At 38.7% G+C, this 20393-nt stretch overlaps 1 protein-coding gene and 1 long non-coding RNA gene across 2 annotated transcripts; both read right to left on the bottom strand.

Annotated features, from left to right (window-relative positions):
• Nucleotides 1-14553: 14553 nt before the first annotated feature.
• LOC133825288 (ubiquitin receptor RAD23c-like) lies at nucleotides 14554-15546 on the bottom strand. The gene is made up of 5 exons (XM_062258251.1): nucleotides 15382-15546; nucleotides 15198-15262; nucleotides 15042-15090; nucleotides 14830-14939; nucleotides 14554-14740 (listed from the first exon to the last, which is right to left on the bottom strand). The coding sequence occupies exons 1-5, from the start codon at nucleotides 15544-15546 to the stop codon at nucleotides 14650-14652; spliced, it is 480 nt and encodes a 159-aa protein (XP_062114235.1). The 3' UTR covers nucleotides 14554-14649.
• A 374-nt stretch (nucleotides 15547-15920) lies between these two features.
• Nucleotides 15921-16726, bottom strand: LOC133821480 (uncharacterized). Its single transcript, XR_009887611.1, has 3 exons — nucleotides 16680-16726; nucleotides 16075-16191; nucleotides 15921-15983 (listed from the first exon to the last, which is right to left on the bottom strand). It is a non-coding gene; the product is annotated as an uncharacterized LOC133821480 (long non-coding RNA).
• Nucleotides 16727-20393: the final 3667 nt, after the last annotated feature.

Raw genomic sequence — 20393 nt, forward strand, 5'->3', positions numbered from 1 at the left:
AAAAAACATAGATTATTACAGCCATTCTCGAATAAACCCCCAACCAATGCAATCGGGTAGGCCAAACATGTACGCGTCGCTTCACGCTCTCCGTACTCATGGCTGGATGACTCAAACTATGCCCTTACCTGCAACACAGAGCACCCGTGAGCCGAAGCCCAGCAAGAAAACTCATGCAGCACATAACATATGCAAATTATACAGTTAATCATACCAGATAGTCCACAGATAAACAGGTCAACCATTAGACTAAGCAAACACGGCCGTGCCGCCCCCGAAACCTTACCAAAGCCTGGGGTCTCAGTCCTCACAGTCAGGATATCACATTTATCCACTGGGTCCTACCCTGACTATAAGCATCCCAGGTGCTAAGTGTTACTTCCGGCCCCACTGCCGTTCTCGGCCTTTCGCCGTTCTCGGCTCCATTGCCGTTCTCGGCCTTGCCGCTCTCGGCCTTAGCCGTTCATTTCACTATAATCACACATATAATACATTTCAAAATAATCATTCATCATATAATAATTCATTTAAGGTTATACATTAGCACACAATACAATCTAGGGCCATGCCCTGTAATAACACTATGGGCCCATGCCCTATTCTCGGGTGCTACAGTTTTCTTACCTGTATCCCGAGCATCACAATGCACCAAAGTCACGAGCACGGTCCTCTAGCACGAGCCTCTCCAATAGCCTAGTCACAATACACATAAAACATCCTTTAATACTAATCAATTCAAAACCACTTCGCGGGACCAATCCCATACTCTCGGGACTCCCAAATTCCTAAAACAAATCATTGGAAACATCCCCCGAACCCCCGGAGCAAAAGCTCAAAAATGCAAAATTTCAAGTCCTGAAAATGGCCTAGCGCCACGACGCTACCCAAGAGGGCCACGGTGCCCTGCCCAATAGGGCCGCGGCGCCCAGCAAGTCAGAAGCCTCCCTCTGCCCAGAAATAGCCTCGCGCCACGGCGCCCAAGAACAGGGCCGCGACGCTCCTACGCGAAACCCAGATTTCTGGGTTTCTCCCTGCATTTTCCCCGAGCTAACACCACTCCAAATCATCCCAAGTAGGTACCCAAGCCCCAAAACCAAATCGAAACCCAACATAGACTATCTAACAACTCAGAAACATCATCAAAGAAACCCAAACACACAATCAAATCCCCAAAAATCCACATCTTTGATTTCAACTTCAGAAAATAAAAACCCAAAACTCAAACTTAAACCATGCTTAAATTCCTCAAACCATAACAGAAACAAGCCTTAAATTACATAGAACCCTTACCTTGAATGAAGAATCCAACCCTAAGCTTCCTTCATCTCCTAAGTCTCCAATTTCAGCTCCTCCACTCATCTTCTTCTTCTTCTTGCCCTAGCTTTTCCTCTAGCTTTTCTTCTCTCTATTCTTTAACAAAACCAAAATATGACCAAGCCCCAAACCGTGTACCCCTTATTACCCAGCTGCAACATATCTAATTCCCAGCCAAATGACCATTTTACCCCTTCATCAAAACCCTTTGCTAACTAAACCTCAAGGGCACTCTAGTCCTTTCTCCTATATTGCAATTCTACCATTTCTTTCACCTAAACTTGTTACTCTCAGCAGTAACTAATGGTTACCCAGGTTACTAAATCACCAATAACCATTAACCGCTAATTCTCTACTTAACCACAAAATTCCCAAAGTACCCCTAGGCTCCTCCCGAGCCGGGTATAAAATCCCGTTGTGACTTTTAAGTTAACTTGCTCTCTAGGACCGTCTCGGCACGTGCATTACAATAAAAATGCCACACTCACATGGTACAAATCACATAATAAAATTATCACATATATGCCCTCAGCGGGCTAAAATTACCAATTTGCCCCTATCACACAAACGGGGTCCCCATGCATATTTATTTTACCTAAACATGCATACTAACCACATAGTCATGCATCTCAAATAATCAAATAGTCATATAACACGCTTTAAATCATAACCATGCATTTAACTCGTAAAATCACACATAAATCCCAACATGCCCCCCCTGGCACACTAATCAAGGCCCTTAAGCCTTAATAGCGATTTTGGGTCGTTACAATTATCCCCTCCTCATAAAAATTTCATCCTCGAAATTTATCCAAACACATCAGTCAGTAAACCCACAACTCTGACCATGATTTCCAAGGTCCACCGCCTTTACTTTACTTCCCAACAACACTCTTTCAGGCGTAACAATCTTGCCCCACAAGATCTTGTCTAATATCCATACTCTCGTTATCCCCTTGTTTACACCGCAACTCTGCTGAAGCCTCAGGGTCTGTCTAGATTACAATGACCAATTTCATTGTCTTATTCCTGATTGCAGAGATACTCAAAAGTCATCACCTCTACTAGGTGGACTCAATTAGTAGGCCCCGCTGGCCTAACCCTTGGTAAAACTTCAGAATTTTAAGTTGAATCAAGAGTCAGAATTCTCCCTTCTTTCTCTGAACACCATACAAATCCTTGTCTGATATTACGTAGAGTTACAAATCTTTCCCTCCAGAACTTTATTTCCTCATAATTTAACAATTTACAAGCTCTTTATCCTTTCAAATAGGCAGACACTCCAGCCTTAAGAATTCCAACAACCTGTCTGGCTTTCTCTCTGAACCGATGCCAAATCGTAGTATTCATTAACCTTCACCTCTTACCATGTCCTATGTCGTGTTACATTAACAAGACACCAGCAGCTGCTACCACGACTAACTCATCAGGGATTACACTTCCCTTAATACCTATTCGCCTACTCAGCGCTCAATCCTTTAAGATATCTGATAAACTTTCAGACTACTATTCCATTTGCAATCAACTAATAATTCCAGGTTCCTACTCTGTTCTTTTCGTTCTCTAAATCCATTCCAAAATTTAAAATACTATAGGGTCTCAATTCAGTATCATCGACGTTCTACCCTGAAACCAGTTCACTTGACCCAACAACGTTAACTCAAACAATCGAGTTAAAAATTTTCATGTCCAAACACCTTACTTAAGGTCTATTATGGTCTATCCCCACGATGCACCACCACATCACCTAACCCCTCAGGGTCTCGTACAATAATAGCTATCAGGCGACTATCGGAGTGGCTCCGTATGAGATGTTGTATGGGAGAAAGTGCAGGTCACCGATACACTGGGATGAGACAAGTGAGAGAAGATATCTAGGTCCAGAGATGGTACAAAGGACCAATGAGGCAATTGAGAAGATTAGAGCGCATATGCTTGCCTCCCAGAGTCGCCAGAAGAGTTATTAAGACCTGAGACACAGGAGTGTAGAATTTCAGGTCGGTGATCATGTATTCCTTAGAGTTTCACCCCTGAGAGGAGTGAAACAATTCGGTGCCCAGGGCAAGTTGAATCCCACGTTTATTGGCCCCTTTGAAGTTCTAGAACGAGTTGGTGAGGTAGCTTACAGATTAGCGTTGCCTCCAGCTCTATCAGGGGTTCATGATGAGTTTCATGTATCCATGCTCTTGAAATATGTATAAGATACTACTCATGTGCTGAGATATGACAATTTGGAGCTGGATCAGGATTTATCATACGAAGAAAAGCCTGTTCAAATCCTTGACAGAAAGGATAAAGTCTTGCGGAGCAAGACCATCGCCTTGGTTAAAGTGCGGTGGAGAAACAGCAAGGTTGAAGAGGCGACGTGGGAGATTGAGTCTGATATGCGGGAACGGCATCCCGAGTTGTTCAAGTAATTTCGAGGACAAAATTCTTGTAAGGAGGGGATAATTGTAACACCCCAATTGGGTAATAAGGTTTAGGACCTTGATTAGCGTGCCTGGAGGGAAATAAGTGAATTAACATGATAATATATGAATTTAAATGAGTATGTGATTAGAATGCATGTTTAGGTGGTATAAATATGCATGTGGACCCCGTTTGTATGATAGGGGTAAATTGGTAATTTTAGCCTGCTGAGGGCATAAATTTGATAATTGTATTATATGATTTGTACCACGTGTGAGTTATGATATGATAGTGATGCACGTGCCAAGACGGTTCTAGGGAGCTAATTAGTTCAAAAGTGACAACGAGATTTTAATACCCGGCTCGAGAGGAGCATAGGGGTATTTTGGGAATTTTGTAAATTTGAGAATTAGTGGTTAATGGTTAATGGTAAATGAGTAACTTGTGTAACGACCCAAATTAGCTAATAAGGCTTAAGGGCCTTGATTAGCATGCCAGGAGGGCATTATGGGATTTATGTGTGACTTTGATGAGTTAAATGCATGGTTATGATTTAAAGCATGTTATATGACTATTTGTTTATCTGAGATGCATGGCTATGTATATTAGTATGCATGTAGGCCCGGATCGTGTTAGAAGGGCATAATTGTAATTTTGGCCATGTTGGGCATAACTGTATTGATATGTGATGATTGATGAGACCACAGTGGTATGTGGGTGTATCAGTGATTTGTGACTCGAGGCGATCCCAGTGAGCAGGCTAGCGGAAAGTCATGACGGGAATTTATACCCGGCTCGGGGCGAGCCTTGGGGTATGAGCAGGAATTCAGAGAATAGATTGAGATTTATTTTGATGATGGGGGATACTTATTTGGTGATTTATCAGGTGTTGGAAAGCAACGGGAAAATACTAGAGACACTTGAGGATTAGCGGGAATTAGGTGAATGACTAAAATGGCCCTACTTAGACAAAAGGATTTAGAGTTAATAGGGAGGGCATTTTGGTCATTTGGCTTTTAGAGATAGATTTTATAAGGCTTTATGTAGTCAGTGGGATTGTTAGAGAGTGAGAATGTTGAAGAAAAGAAAGAAAAAGGAAAGAAAGAAAAGAGAGAAAACAGAGGGGTTTTCTCAAGGAGCGGTTTGTGCATTCTTGCACCATTCCTCTCCGTTTTTCTTGGGGCAAAGCTTAGTGGAGAGCTATGATAGGCTGAGCATCAAGGATCTTAAGGTTACACTTGAAGATTTGGCAAGGATTAGCAAGAACACATCAACTTTTGAGGTAAGTTTTTAGAGATTTCAGTTTAAGGGTTTTGATGGTTTGAGCTGTGTTTTGAGCAGAGTTGATGGGAATTTTAGAAAATTTCTGGGCAAGCTTTGAGGATGAACAAGCTAAGGAGGTCTAGGGTTGAATCAAGGTCGAAATTTGCATCAATGGTAAGAATTCTAAGCCTTTAACTTTGTTGTTGATTGAATTTCTGGGTTTAGGGTTGTTCATGGTGAATTTTGAGATTTGGTTTGAATGTGCTTGGGTTTTGAATTCTTGGGATGCTTGGGATGAGTGTGAGGTGTTTATAAGCTTGATTTTGGGTTTGGAAATGGTTTGGACAAGTTTGGGGTTGAATTGGTTGAAGGAAATCGCAAGATGCGATTTTCGGGTTCTGCTGGGCTGCAACTAGCGCTACAGCGCTAGTCAGTGGGCGCTGTAGCGCTAGCCCCTGTTCTAGGGGGTGTGTTCTGCTTGTAGCGCTACAACGCCCTCTTTAGAGCGCTGTAGCGCTGCACTGTTCACAGAAGTGGATTTTTAGGTTTTTGATGAGGGATTTTGACCTAGGGTTCGGGGCTCGATTCCGCCACTTTGTTTTGGGGATTTAGGACTTCCCGGGGGCTCGGGATTGGTCCCGAGGCTAGGTATTCGGACTTGGGGTTCGGTGTTGAATTTGACCTATGTTTGTGCCTAGGTGTGCGCTAAGGCTCGAGTGGGATCGTGCTCAAGGAGTTAGGTGATCTAAGCTATTGAAGGGAAAGGTAAGAAAACTATAACACCCGTAGGATAGGGTGTGGGCCCATAATGTGATTGCGGGGCACGGCCCTATATTGCATGATGAGATGATTGCCGGGCACGGTCCTATATTGCATTACATGTTAGGGTGTAGATTTAAATGAATTGATATTTGTTTGAATGTTGTTTGATTTATGCTATATATGATTATAGTGAAATGAACGGCTATGGCCGAGGGCGGCAAGGCCGAGAACGGCAGCGGGGCCGGAAGTAACACTTAGCACATGGGATGCTTATAGTCAGGGTAGGACCCAGGGGATACATGTGATATCCCTACGGTGAGGACCGCGACCCCAGGCTTTGGTAAGGGTTCTGGGGCGGCATGGCCGTGTTTGCTTAGTCTAATGGTTGACTTGTTTATCTGTGGACTATCTGATATGATTAACTGTATATTTTGCATATGTTATGAACTGCATGAGTTTTCTTGCTGGGCTTCGGCTCACGGGTGCTCCGTGTTGCAGGTAAGGGCAAAGACTGAGTCAACCAACCATGAGTACGGAGAGCGTGAAGCGACGCGTACATGTTTGGCCTGCCTGACTGCTTTGGTTGGGGGTTTATTCGAAAATGGCTGTAATAATCTATGATTTTTATAACTGATCAATTGTAAACTTATTTTTAGATGTAAATAGTCTTCAAACCTTATTTTGGGATCCCAAATGTTTAATACTAGAAGTTTTATTGAAACCACGCATTTTTCTAAGATTACAGCCTTAACTTTTAATTAGTCACACTTTTGTTTCAAAACCTCGGTTAGCGAGTTCTTTGCACACTCTTTTGTCTTAAAACTCACTTAGTAACGGCTCTAAGGAACTAGGGCGTTACAACTTGAGCAACCATTGGTAGTTATTAAGAGTAACAAGTTTACATGGGAAAATGGTAGAATTGTAAGAAAGGTGAAATGACAAAAATGCCCTTGAGGTTAGTTAGGAAAGAATTTTAATGGAGCGGTAGAGTGGTCATTTGGCAAGGGTTAGATAAACTTCAGCTGAAGGAAAGGGTGAATTACGTATTACACTTGGTCATAGATGGTTTATGCTGGAATTTTGAAGTGAAAGCTAGAAGAAAAGAGAAGAAAAAGAAGAAAGCTGAATTTGAAACCTAGGAGGAGAATCAAGGGGTTTAAGGCAACCAAAATCAAGTTTAAGCTAGGATTATTCAAAGGTAAGAGTTATGCTCTTTTTTGTTTAAATTTAAGTTTGCTTTTCAGAGATTAAGTGTGAGAATTTAAAGGAAATATGGCTGGTTTGGTTTGGAAAATTCAGTTGGATAATCGAGGGGGAAGTGGCTTGAAGCTGGGATTGAGGAGAATTGAAGCTAAATTCTTGATTGAGGTAAGAGTTTTTATTGTGTTTGAATTTCGTATCTGGTGTGGTTAAAGATTTTAGAGGCATGGTTTATATTATTCAAGCTCTGGTTTAAGTCATAGAAGCCATGGTTGATGTTTCTGAAATCTGAAACTCAAGTGTGGATTTTGGGTGTGATTGTGTAATTGAGCTTGTTTTTGATGTTTATAGGTTGTTAAATTTTTTATTTGGGGATTTAAATTGATTTTGGGGTTTAGGTATTTGTTTGGGTTGAATTGGAGGTGTTTTGGCTCGGGAAAAATACAGGGGAAAACTCAGAATTCTGGGTTCGCGTAGGGGCACCGTGGCCCTGTTCTTTGGTGCCGCGGTGTAGGTATGCATCAAGATCAGGAGAGGATTCTGGGCGCCGCGGCCCTTGATGGGGAGTGCTGCGGCCCTAGGCAATTTTTGAGAGCGTAATTTTGCATTTTTAGGGCTTTTGCCCGGGGGCTCGGGGGATGTCTCCGTTACATTATTTTAGGAAATTAGAGGTCCCGAGAGTACGAGATTGGTCCCGGGAAGTGGTGTTGGATTGGTTAGTATTAAAGGATGTTTTATATGTATTGTGACTAGGTCTTCGGAGAGGCTCGGGTTAGAGGACCGTGCTTGTGGCTTTGGTGCATTGTGAAGCTCGGGATACAGGTAAGAAAACTGTAGCACCCGTAGAGCAGGGCTTGGTCCCATAGTGTTATTGCAGGGCGCGACCCTAGATTTCATTATTGTTAGGGTGTAGCTTTGATTGAATTGTTAGATGCTTAAATGATGTTTAAGTATGCTATATGTGTGGATATAGTAGAATGAGCGGCAAAGGAGCCGAGAACGGCGAGGGGCCGAGAACAGTGTAGGCCGAGAACGGCAGTGGGGTCGGGAATATCACTTAGCACATGGAGTGCTTATGGTTAGGGTGAGACCCCAATTGATACATGGGATATCCTTACGGTGTGGACCGAGAGCCTAGGCTTTGGTAACGCTTCTGGGACGACATGGCCGTATATGTGTGTTTAAATCTTATGGACTGTCTGTTTATCTGTGAGCTATCTGCTATAGTGGTTGTATGATATGCATATGTTATGTGTTGTGTGAGTTTTCTTGCTGGGCTTCAGCTCACGGGTGCTCTGTGTTGCAGGTAAGGGCAAGGAAAAAGTCAACCAGCCATGAGTACGGAGAGCGTGGGACAGGGCGTACATGTTTGGCCTGCCCGACTGCTTTGGTTGGGGCATTTTGAGAAATGGCTGTATTAAACTATGTTTTTGATAACTAGTCATCTTTAAACCTATTTTGAATTGTAAATATTTTACAAACCATATTTTGGGATCCCAAATGTTAAACTCTTGGAACTTTCAATGAGATAGAGTACATTTAAAAGTTACAGCCTTGACTTTCTATTTAATCACACTTTTGTTCTAAAAACCTCGTTTGGCGAGTTAATTGCACATTTTAGACACACTTAGTAACGACTCTAAGGTAGAAGGGCGTTACATTTAGCAAGGACAAACCATCCACTTGAGGTAAGATTTTGAGGTGAACACTCAGTTTTGGTATTGGTTTTGAGTAGGTTTTCCAAGCAAAGATTAGTGGGAATCCTAGGGAGTTGAGTCTGATGATTTGAGGAGGAGAAGGTCAAGCTTGTGAGGAGGACAACCTAGGCTAAATTTATCCAGCAAAGGTAATGGATTCTAGTTTGAACTTTGTGGTTTCAGTGGCTGTTTTGCTGAGTTTTTGAATTCTATGTTCAACTATGCTGAAATCTTGGATTAGGGAAGCATGTGCTTAAGTTTTCTATGGTTGGGGTGCTTGGGATGAGTTAGACATGTTAGTAAGCTTGATTCTAAGTTTGGTTGAAGTTTGGAGAAGTTTTGGTAAGGTTTGGCTCGGGGAAAATCGAAGGAAGGAAAAATAGAATTTGTTGTTCTGTGACTAGCGCTACAGCGCCAGCCTTTTGGCGCTGTAGCGCTAGGCCATATACCCTAGGACGATTTTGGGCTCTGTTTGTAGCGCTGTAGCACCCTCTTTAGAGCGCTATAGTGCTACCCTGTTTCCAGAAAGGGGTTTTTGATTTATTTTCATGGGTTTTTGCCCGAGGGTTCGGGGTTCGATTCCACCACCCCGTTTGGTGGAATTGGGGCTTCCCGAGGGCTCGGGATTGGTCCCGAGGTTAGGTATTGGATTTGAGGTTTGATGAGGATTCTATTTTATGGTTGTGACTAGGTGTGCGCTAGGGCTCAAGAGGGATCGAGCTCAAGGACCAAATTGAACAAAGCTAGCAAATCTGAAGGTAAGAAAACTGCACCCGGTTATGTGTTTGTGATGGGACTAAGTGCTCCCGATATCTATATAATGTCATAGATGGTATTATGCCATTGGACATGTGTTAAACGGCCTAAGGGTGCCATATACAACATTTGCGCACAGGGCGCGGCTTGGCCACTGGTAGCCGAGGACAACTTAATATTCATTGAGCTCGGTTTAAGCGGGCCGGAGTCAGTGGGATAAATAGAGGGTGCGGCTTAAGGGCGCTAACCCTAGTTATCATCTATGAATTTATTATTGATATGAAATGATATGTTTGGTATGCTGAATACTTGATCACCATGGACGCTTAGACTGTTGAGAACATGTTTATGTGATATGAGAAATTGGATTGTCTGTTGAATGATTATGCTATGTTGTTGTGTTTTCTTGCTGGGCCTTGGCTCACGGGTGCTACGTGGTGCAGGTAAAGGCAAAGGCAAGTTGGACCAATCCTGAGAAGGAGAGCTGCAGGGCTGAATGTACATAGCTAGTTGTTCGGCCGCCATGGGCGAGGAGTGGATCTTGAATGGCTAATTACTGTATTTAAATCTTGAATCTTTTTAAATGGTTCTAATCTTATTCCTTTTTGGATCCCGTGTAAAAAATGTTATTTATAAGAAATGCGACTTTCGAGACGAAAATCTTTTAAACCTAGTTCCACTATAGTTTCAGTAACACGTTTTTAATTAAATGACTTTATTAGCAAGTCTAGCACCTTTATAAACACATAGTGTAACGGTCTTGGCTATCTAGGGCGTTATTACTTGGTATCAAAGCATCCTAGGTTTATGGGTTCCTGAAGACTGGTTGAACATGTACATTCGCCGCGAAAGACAAGTTCGACTCAGGGTTTGGTAATTGTGTACAGATGATTATGGGCTTAAATGATTTGAGTGAGATATGACTATTGATATATGTTTGATTAATAGGGAGCATGAGATACTAATAGCGCCTGGCCCTTGACTATTTCATGATGTTTTTGAGGCGTGCTTATCAGCACTGCTATGCATGCGAATGATATATGGATGAATATTTTGATAAATTGCTATATCTTGATTGCCTGTGAATGATTGGAGTTCTAGTAATGGATCATGAAAGGATTATCACCCTATCATCATAGTCTGATTGTCGAGTCGTTGATTGCAAATTGACTTGGATAATTATGCGTCCAAGAAAATCTACGCGACTAGCCAGCAGGTCTGAGACTAGAGATGATATCAGCGCAAGACCCCTCCGCCAGTCCCTGAGAACTGGCAGCAGCTTATGGCATATTTGCAGGCTCGACTACAGAGCCAAGATGAATAGATCTGAATTCTGCAGTAGCCGACTCCATCAGGGACTGTTGCACCCATTGTACCACATGCAGTGGTACCTGTTGTACAGCCATTTGAGGTTGGGAACAAGTGGGAACCATTGTATGAGTGGTTTAGGAAACAACAGCCCCTGTTATTTGAGGGAGGACCTGATCCACTGAAGGCTGAATAGTGGATGACCAATATTACTACCATTCTAGACATGACAGAGTGACCTGTGCCACATATATGCTGAGAGAGGATGCCAAAATCTGGTGGGAGGTGGCATCACAGACCAGAGATATTACTGCTTTGACTTGGGAAGGATTCAAGGACTTATTCAGTTGGAAGTACTATAATGTTGCCATCAGGGCAGCGAAAGTAAATGAGTTCGTGGGGTTAGTTCAGAGCAATATGACAGTTACAGAGTATGTCCTGAAGTTTGACAGACTTGTGAAGTTCTCACCAGATCTTGTGCCTACTAATGCAGCTAGGCAGAACAAATTTATTAGAGGGCTTAATGATATGATTGCCCAAGATGTGAGGATTAAAACAGTTCCTGGAGGGACAACTTATGCCCAGGCTGTATAGAAGGCTCTTACTGCTGAGGAAGCGGAGAATAAGATATGGAGAGAGAGTGCAGTGAGGCAGGAGGGTCGCAGGGCGGTGCCTCCATATTCTAATTCTAGTAGGGGTGGAGGCCCCAGTGATTTGAGGAGGAAGACTCTTGATGCTTCGATCACTTCTGGTCCTGATAAGAGAGCTCGGGGTACTCAGGGTGGCCATCAGGGAGGCGGTGATACATGGAGAATTTATCCTGAGTGCACAAGGTGCCGAAGACGCCATCCTGGTGAGAGTTAGGCTTAGGCCTGTTATGTGTGTGGGGTGGCGGGACACCTCAAGAAAGATTTCCCGTCAGTGAAGAAGGGAGATCCGGGGAAGGTGGACAGCTTGACTCCAGCTCGAGTGTTCACCCTGACGCAGGTAGAGGCCGAGGCTAGTCCCTCAGTAGTGATAGGTCAGCTTTCTAGTGCTGGCACTCCTTTTACTGTATTGATTAACTCTGGTCATTACAAGAAAAAATGCTTTTAATAACACCGAAAATGTGTTATCAAAACATACCATAACACTTTCTGATGTGTCAAGACCGACTATGTTATCGTAGGTCAGGGTACTTTACATAACACTTTATCATTGTTATACAGATGTGTTATTATACTGTCAACGATAACACATTTTCTGTGTTATTTTAATATATAGATAAGTGTTTAATTATGTTATTTATAGTCGATTATATAACACATTTAAATACTTATAAATTTGTGCTATACTACACTTTAGTATAACACTTTTTTTGTGTTATATTACACTTTAGTATAACACTTTTTTTGTGTTATACTACACTTTAGTATAACACATGTTTTGTGTTATACTATACTTTAGTACAACACATTTTTTCTGTTATACTACACTTTAGCATAACACATTATTTGTGTTATATTATGAAGTTTGCATAACACAATTCTTTGTATAAAAAGTGTTATTGTAATAGATATTATTACACAATTTTTGTATTATTTTAATATTTAGATAAGTTTAAATTCTCATTATATATTTTATTTATATAACACTAATTTATTCTATTATATTTTAATTTTTTTATATAATTAAAATTAGCTTTCTAATATATACTAGCATCATATAATGAACTTGATTTTCAAATAACAAAAAGTTAGAACATTCAACATTGTATTAACAATCCACAAATTGGTTTAAAACATTCAACACTGTCATCAACAACAAAATGTTCTTTAAGTATTCAAGGAGTCTTAAATATTCAACATAGTTAAAAGTTACTACTTTCAACACAGAAATAAAAAACAGTTACAATGACTGTACAATTGCAGGGAGACGGTGCAGTGGTCACCAATGACTGTACAGTTGCAAAGAATGGGTAGTAATCCCAGACACATTAGAAATATTAGCCACGTCGTCCACCGATTCCATGTCTATCATGCCACCAAAACGTGAACTGAGACAACAAAACCCCACTGTCGAGAAAAGCAACACAAGTAAAAGCTTTATTGTTATGTTAACCTCTGAAGTCACAAGAATGTATGCAAACAGATAAGTTGAGGCTTTTACATGTAGATCTCAAAAGAATCAGAAAGTAACATGTCCCAAATGACCCAAGACATAACACAGTACACAGGAAAAGAACAATATTTACCACACTCGACTCCCCAATTACCCACTCACAGCAGTTTCTTGAGCATGAAATGAGTTGCCAATGCCCATTAAAGCAAAACACACCGCCTAGAGCATAAAGAAAAAAAAATCATTAGAAAGAACAAGGTAAACCAAAAAATTTATAGAAAAATCAAACAAGCCTATCAAGAAAAGAAACTCTTGGCAAATTTTTAAATAATCAAAACACAACAAATTGAAGATTCCCATTTGTGCTAATGTACAGTAAAACATATTTCAACAGAAAAATGCATGGGGACCATATGGTCAAATGTCCATTCAGCATTCATAAAGAACTAGTCCATATCATGTCTGAACTAGAGAAAATGGTTCAGTAAGACTAAAAATGTGACCAAACCAAGTTCAATACCATAAATTGCATAGAAATATCAGGATTTTGAAAGATTGGTACTGCACTCGACACTTAAAAATAAAGGAATCATTGTTTTCCCCCTTGGAATAGGAACCATCCAATTTTTATTCCCTCTAAAGAGCCATTTGAATAGCAAGAATCACAAGCTATTATATTGTTGTTTTCAGGTTTCAGCATTATACCTGAATCAACTACCTCTAATTCCAAGATAGATAAATCTTACCAAGAACATATGGCCCAAATTTGACTGTATTCTAGGATAATCTGTACGCTTGATGCTACTATCAAAGCACCTTGGATTGCTCTCATGATGTTGAGAAATCTCTAGAAAAATGTACAAGAAAAGTAAGCTTCCTTACAACACATAGATAGCAAAGAAGTCATACCATAAAAGAATGCTTTAGTGATATCAAGGAAAAGGAAATGCCTTATTCAAGAATAGAAGGGTTGCACTTATGATATGATGGTCCTCAATACTAGCCAATGATGAATCATGAATGATAGATATAATAGGGACCACGAATGCATAAGATCCTCCAATAACAGTAGGCAGTCTGGTACCAAAGAGAGTTTGAAGAAGTGTGTTAATTCCTTCAACAAACAGTAGAGTCTGTACTACTCTGACTTTATTAATTTCTTGCTTAAAAAGAAATATTGGTCTTTTACGAAAAATGAGTTCACATCAGTACAACCCATGTAAGGAACAAGGAAAGAAGGGATCATAACTGCAGTTCCAAGGGCCAAAATGTAGTGCTGAAAACCTAGAAATACTGCCTCCCCTGTTTTTCCAAATGAAACAAATAACACTTTAAAATAAGAATAGAAGAAAAATAACATAAAGAATCAATAAATGAAGAAATGAACATACCCCAAGGGCAGTACTCAAAAGCTGTCCCTCATTGTCTACTCAAGTGATTGTGGTGAGAAAACCGAACCAGAGCCAATACACAAACACTTGGCAAACATACCAGCGAGCAACAGATGTATAGCATGATCAAGTGCCAAGTCTTTCCCATTATTTTGTCTAACAGCCACTTCTATATTTTTAACCATCGCTACAGTTTTTCCCTCTGTTCAATTGACTATTTATTTATTTATTTTGGTCCTAAAATGTGATTGATCTGAATGGTTGTTGATACATAGAATTGACTGAAACATTATAATAAAATTAACTATAAAACAGTGCAGTAAAGGTTTCAACCGTCTAAATTATATGTTTAAGAATAAAAAAAATGCAATAAATGTTCTTGAGTAGCCATCATGGCTCTTGGATAAAAGGACAAACAAGAGAGGGACTACACAGAGGTTAAACAAAGATTAGAAACATACACGTTCAATGGCTGCCCGCTCCTCAGGAGTTACAGTCATTGCCTGTGGCATGGCTGAAGCCATCAGGCTCAGAACATTCCTGATTGTATAATAAAAATGAAAAATTAGCATGGGTCAAGTAGATAACAAAAACTGATAAATAATAAAAAAAAACTGCATTCATCTCACCCTTCTCCTCCCTCGACAGGTTCATTTATCAGGCGCAAAAAGTCAGCTTGAGGCTCTTGTATGAGATGCACAAGATGTGGATTTTGTTTCCCTAGCTCTTGAAGCATAGGCTGCAAAACAATAAGTGTAGCATGAGTACTATTTAGTTTCCGTCTGCCACCAAAATGACCAAGCTATCAACAGGCATTTTGTTTCTTTATGAGAAGCCTAACCTGCTGAATTTGAGGGTTTGCTTGCACCATAGCTCGCAATGCTTGGAACAAAAATGAAAGTTAGAGAAAAAAAATTCAACCATGACTACAGCAATAAAAAAGAGTAAAGCTCCATATGGATCAGAGAAAAAAAGAAAGGAAAAAAAATCAAGTACCTGTTGACTGTTTCGAAGAAAATCCAAATCGCCAGCACCAGCATTTGCACCCACATTTGGTAGGCCCTGATTCAAGAATAGTGATATATTTTATTAATTAGCTGATCATAAAATACAATTAAAACTTCAAAGGAGCATCTATCAGAGAGAAGAATTCAAAAGTTAAGAGGCAGAACAATAGCTACCTGTGAGAAGAGATCCAGTGGATTTGCATTAGGGAAAATAGCAGGTGCAGCAGCAGGTTGTGATGCTTGCACTAGAGGAATGATTGCTGGGGAGTTTGTTGCTGCCTGAGCAGGAACTTGGGTAACTGGTGGAACATCTGCCTGTTCAGGAATTCCCTGATGCATAACATCTATGTCAACTTCACAGTGTCATCAACAAAGAATGTCTCTTACAACAAACCTTTGGAGAATATTAACCTTTCAAAAATATTATTTTTCATGTAATAAAAACCACATATAGAAGAAAAACAGTACACGGTTTGAGCAAACTCGTACAAAATAATAAATTTAAATTGATATAATAATGTAATTATAATAAAGCAGTTCCATAGATATTGGAGTACAGAGGAACCTGAACACTAGTATATATATATGTATGTGTGTGTGTTGTATTCAATCATGGAAGAGTGTAGACATTTAGGAAATAGGTAAAAGTTTGTAGAGTAACCATGTACACCTAATATCAGACCTATCAAGAAAGAAAATAAAGACCATGGATTCCTCACCTCTTGAACTAATCCTTGAGCTTTCATCAAATTCCCAAGATTAATGTGTGCATCAACCTGTAACATTAAGAAGAAATGTTATGTTCTATTCAAAGATTTTGTTAAATCATTAAATATCCAAGTGTCAAGAGTCAGAAATAAATTCTACCAAACGTGGATTCAGTGCAAGAGCCTGGCGACAACATTGAGCTGCCTCGTTAAACTGCCCTTTACGCATATATGCACTTGCTAAATTTGACCATGCATCAACAAAATTTGGTCGGAGCTGCAAAATAAAACAATCAGTATAATATGGAAAAAAGAATTCAAAGAAAGAATATATATTTTTGCTCTTGATGATCATGCCCCCACGAAAAAACAAATTTGGCTCCGCCACTGGGTGTAAGATTCCTAGTACGAGGAGTGATATTAGCTAATATAACAACCAAAACCTTCCCATCAAATTGACTCTACCCAATACTTCAAAACAACCTAGTTGGCGTGTTTGCTCTAGCCAGGTTGGTTAACTTTCACTGGAATTTATCAACACTAAAGTAATAATTTAAGCAAACACCAACTTACATCAGCTAAAGAATTGATTATTAACACTTTTAATTAACATAAACACCCCCACCAGTGGAAAGAATATATCAGAAGCTAACTAATAATTGTAAGCCAAAAAAAGAAAATATAATTTGAACTCAAAAAGTATATATTGCAAACACATCACAAAAAAAACCCCACTTATGGTCTAGATTGATGGCTGTAACAAACCTCGATAGCAATTAAATAGTAGCGGATTGCAACATCAATGATGCCCTGCTCCTGCAGCAGAAACATGATAACTGTCTATTAGATGCTTGCAGGCTAAATACTTGACAGTGGAACCATAAAAGATACTAAAGATTACCTTCCAAGCATTTTCCATGTTTCCATAACACTCAGCAAAGTGAGGATCAATTTGAATAGCTTCTTCATTTTTTGCAATGCACGTATCAAAATCATGTAGCTAAAACAGAATAAAATAAAATTTAAGAATCAGGTGCAAGTAAATTCACTTACAAGCTAGAAACACTGAAGAGCGTACATATATTGAGAAAATACATAAGCTACTGTATATTTACAAGCATTTTTTGTATGTGTGTGTAGTTTATTCAGTTTTTATGTTATACATAGAAATTTTGTTAGGCTAGTTGGCTCACTCTCTCAGTATTCTCTCTCTATGAATCAAGCTGTATATATATCTATATGTATATATTTATGTTTTTTTGTTGTATTAGTTCTATTCTCTATTTTTTTGTAAGAAAAGGGGAAGCTTTTGGCATTATTCTGTTGATGTGAAAGTGGTCAAGCATAATAACCAGATTGAGTTAAGTTACTGTTAATCCTAACCCGAATCAAACTAATTGTCAACCACTTACAGGTTTTACTGAAAATAGAAAGACATAAATTCAAATAACACAACAAAAAATAGGGGATTCACCTTTTACCAGCTTCTCTTTGCTGCTTCAACTAGACCTTTTTTCGCCCAATCTTCATGGAAGGCAAACAAAGTTAAAGTGAAAGAAGCAAAAAGAAGCTTTGGAAAGATTGTACTATACATGAGAAAAAACAATAAAAAGAAGATCACTACCCAAAAAAAAAACAAAAAAAAAATGGCTTGCATCTTTTGTATGCCCTCTTCCTAGTACACTTTAAAAAGACTGTTATTCCTAGTCTTTTCTTTTGTTATAAATTCATAAGAGCACCATTGTTTAGGGTAAAATCGAAGCTTAGTTGATATGGAATGAATGGCCTAAAGATAAAAAGAAAAGCAGGCTTGAGATTACCATATGATTATTGTAGAGAAAACAAATTATAGATGCATGTTCCACCTTGGATTTTCTGTCAACTAACTCAATCAGAGCCATTTTGATGTAAATAGTGATTACAATTACATATTTTAATTTTTTTCCTATATCACTATATATGTGTATGTTATGTGATTGAACTGAATTTTTCAATGAAACATACAAGAATTTAAGGGACTGACTTCTGCGTTTTTTTATTTTTTTATCTGAAGGACTTGTTCCATGCATTGTCTTACTGGTTGGTATACATTTTGTTCCTGAGTCCCCTAGATGGTTGGTCTTATGGGGAATGTGATTTCGGCCTACTGTTATATTCATGCATATTGCAATCCCAAGTAATTTGAGACACTATAATTGCATTAAGGTTGGTTATCTACACAAACTAAACAACAAATGTACCCTGTTTTTTCTGCTCCAATCATATGCACAGACATCTACTGTGAATAAAAATAAATACCATAACCAAATTTAAATATCAACAAGGCACAATTGGGACTCGAATAAAAGTTATTCAATAATCAAAACATAGTAGTCATTTGAGATAAAGCCCTCAGTTCTTTTAGACATACACATTTTAAAAACATATTAAAATGGAGCCTTTTTTATACTCAATCAACTCATTAGTCATGGAACCCAATAGTGATCTAAGACCTCTTTCTATTTTTAAGGCCCTTGAGTGGGGACATTGGGAAAATATATGGCCACCAGACTATGCCAGCAACTAAAACCTTGTTACTAATGTACAAACACTTTTGTTACCCACAAAACACAGGTAAAAATCGCATCTTTTTCATGGAAAATCAAAGCAAAATGTAATAGCTTTAGCTTATAAAAAAAGCTAAAGTAATAGAGTTTTCTGGACATTACAAGTGGGAATGCCCTTGCAAAGAGCCCAAGACCCACAACATAAACCAGTGGCACGATTATAATAGGACTAAATAAGCCATTTATGAAGAAGTTTTTGCTCTTTTGGGTAGACTATACACGGATATTTTTCTTTTCATAATGTAAAAATTTTATTGTCTATTTCTTTGTGGCATTTCTAATTTCTAATTCATGTTGATTGCAACTTATAGTTTAGTCCCTTCACTTATATTTTTTATTCTCTCTTTTCAATCTGAATATGATTCAAACCACTTGCAAAAAAATGTGACTGAAATTAATTGTATATTTATATAAATAATTTTGACACAAACATAATTCATTAGATGTATAGTTTCATGATTCCATCCTTGAAACAAAGAGTGCAGTAAATATAAAATATGTAGACTTCAGCAATTGATGATTTCAGATTTTTATAATCTTTAAGAACAATAGACTATTTTCTTTCTTCTTCTTTTCTTATTTGGTCTTATTGAATAAATGTAAAGTAAGTATAGACTTGGAAATGTTTATCACATTAAATAGAAATAAAAAAGAGGAAAAATCAATAAAATGCGTGTTGCATATCTAAAACCAGAAAACGAAATTGCATTGAACTTACTTTCTGCTGCTTCTGCAATTCTTCTCCCAAACTCAGAGTTTACGACACTAATGTACGTTTCCTAGCCTAGATACCATGAGTTTAGATTGTCTGTTCGAAGGTTCCACATGCCACTATTGTCTAGAGAAATCAAAATTGTTGTCCAAGCTCTGGGAAAGACCTGTAACTAGTTGAAAAATCATTCTGTTAACAAGACATGATTCACTTCTGAAAGTACTAGTTGTTAATATTATTTAGTTATGTTAGTTTGTATGCTGAAGAGTTTGTTATATGGTAGTTAGTTTCATAACTACCCCTTCTGTACTACTCATTCTCTATATAAATAAAGCTCTTGACTAACTCTCTTTAATGAGTTCAATTTAGGCACCATGAAAGCTAAGAAAAAAAACTGGTCCATGCACTATTTTACCAATCCCAGGAAACATCATTTCATTGTCTTGACAAGAATCAAATGGAGGTTTTGCTGATCAAACTATTAAATTTGGTTATACTGTATATTACTAGAGTGCAACAGAGAGCTGTGATGAAACTTTACTGAAGCAATAATCCCTAGTTCACCAAACCGGTCTGCAGTCCTAGGTGTAAGATGCTAGGCATGCTTAATATAAAAATTAGCTCTAGTCATGCAAAAATAAGCATGGAAAGAAATATCAATATTAAAACTTTGCAATACTTAATTGCTACTTGGAGCTTCAAATTATGGTAACTTTAAGAATCTTGATCAAATCAGAGAGTTAGGTAGAGTTATTAAAATTATCATAAATAATTATAGGGGATGAGAGCAGAGAGGAGTAAATAAGAGCTTAATTAGTGGACGAAGGAGTATGCATTTTTTGTAATAAAACAGATGGAAAACTAACTGTACAACTTTCAAAATTCTGCTATGTATAAAGCAACTTAAGATACACAAAAATAGAACTTCAAAACATATTATTAATAACTAGATTTTGACATGAGATTAATCATCAGAGGAGAAGAGTAAACACAAACTAAGTCTCTATGATCAAGAAAGGACTCAAGTAAGAAAAAGCATTATGAATAAGGGACTACACTTGGCAGCACCCTCCCCACAAAATGTTGAAACTTACTTTATAATAAAAAGAGTAGAAGATCAAAATTTTTTAGCGCGCGTTTCCCTGTTTTCTCTCTTCCATG

This window comes from Humulus lupulus, chromosome 3 (assembly GCF_963169125.1).
Source record: "Humulus lupulus chromosome 3, drHumLupu1.1, whole genome shotgun sequence".
Lineage (NCBI taxonomy): Eukaryota > Viridiplantae > Streptophyta > Magnoliopsida > Rosales > Cannabaceae > Humulus > Humulus lupulus.

What these genes read in the sequence shown, in the direction of transcription:
- LOC133825288 (XM_062258251.1), bottom strand. Translation starts at nt 15,546, where the DNA reads ATGCATCAGGGAATTCCTGAACAGGCAGATGTTCCACCAGTTACCCAA. An exon ending in TTTCTTCGAAACAGTCAACA is followed by an intron (nt 15,091 to 15,197) that starts GGTACTTGATTT and finishes ACTTTCATTTTT; the next exon opens with GTTCCAAGCATTGCGAGCTA. An exon ending in CAAACCCTCAAATTCAGCAG is followed by an intron (nt 14,940 to 15,041) that starts GTTAGGCTTCTC and finishes ATTGTTTTGCAG; the next exon opens with CCTATGCTTCAAGAGCTAGG.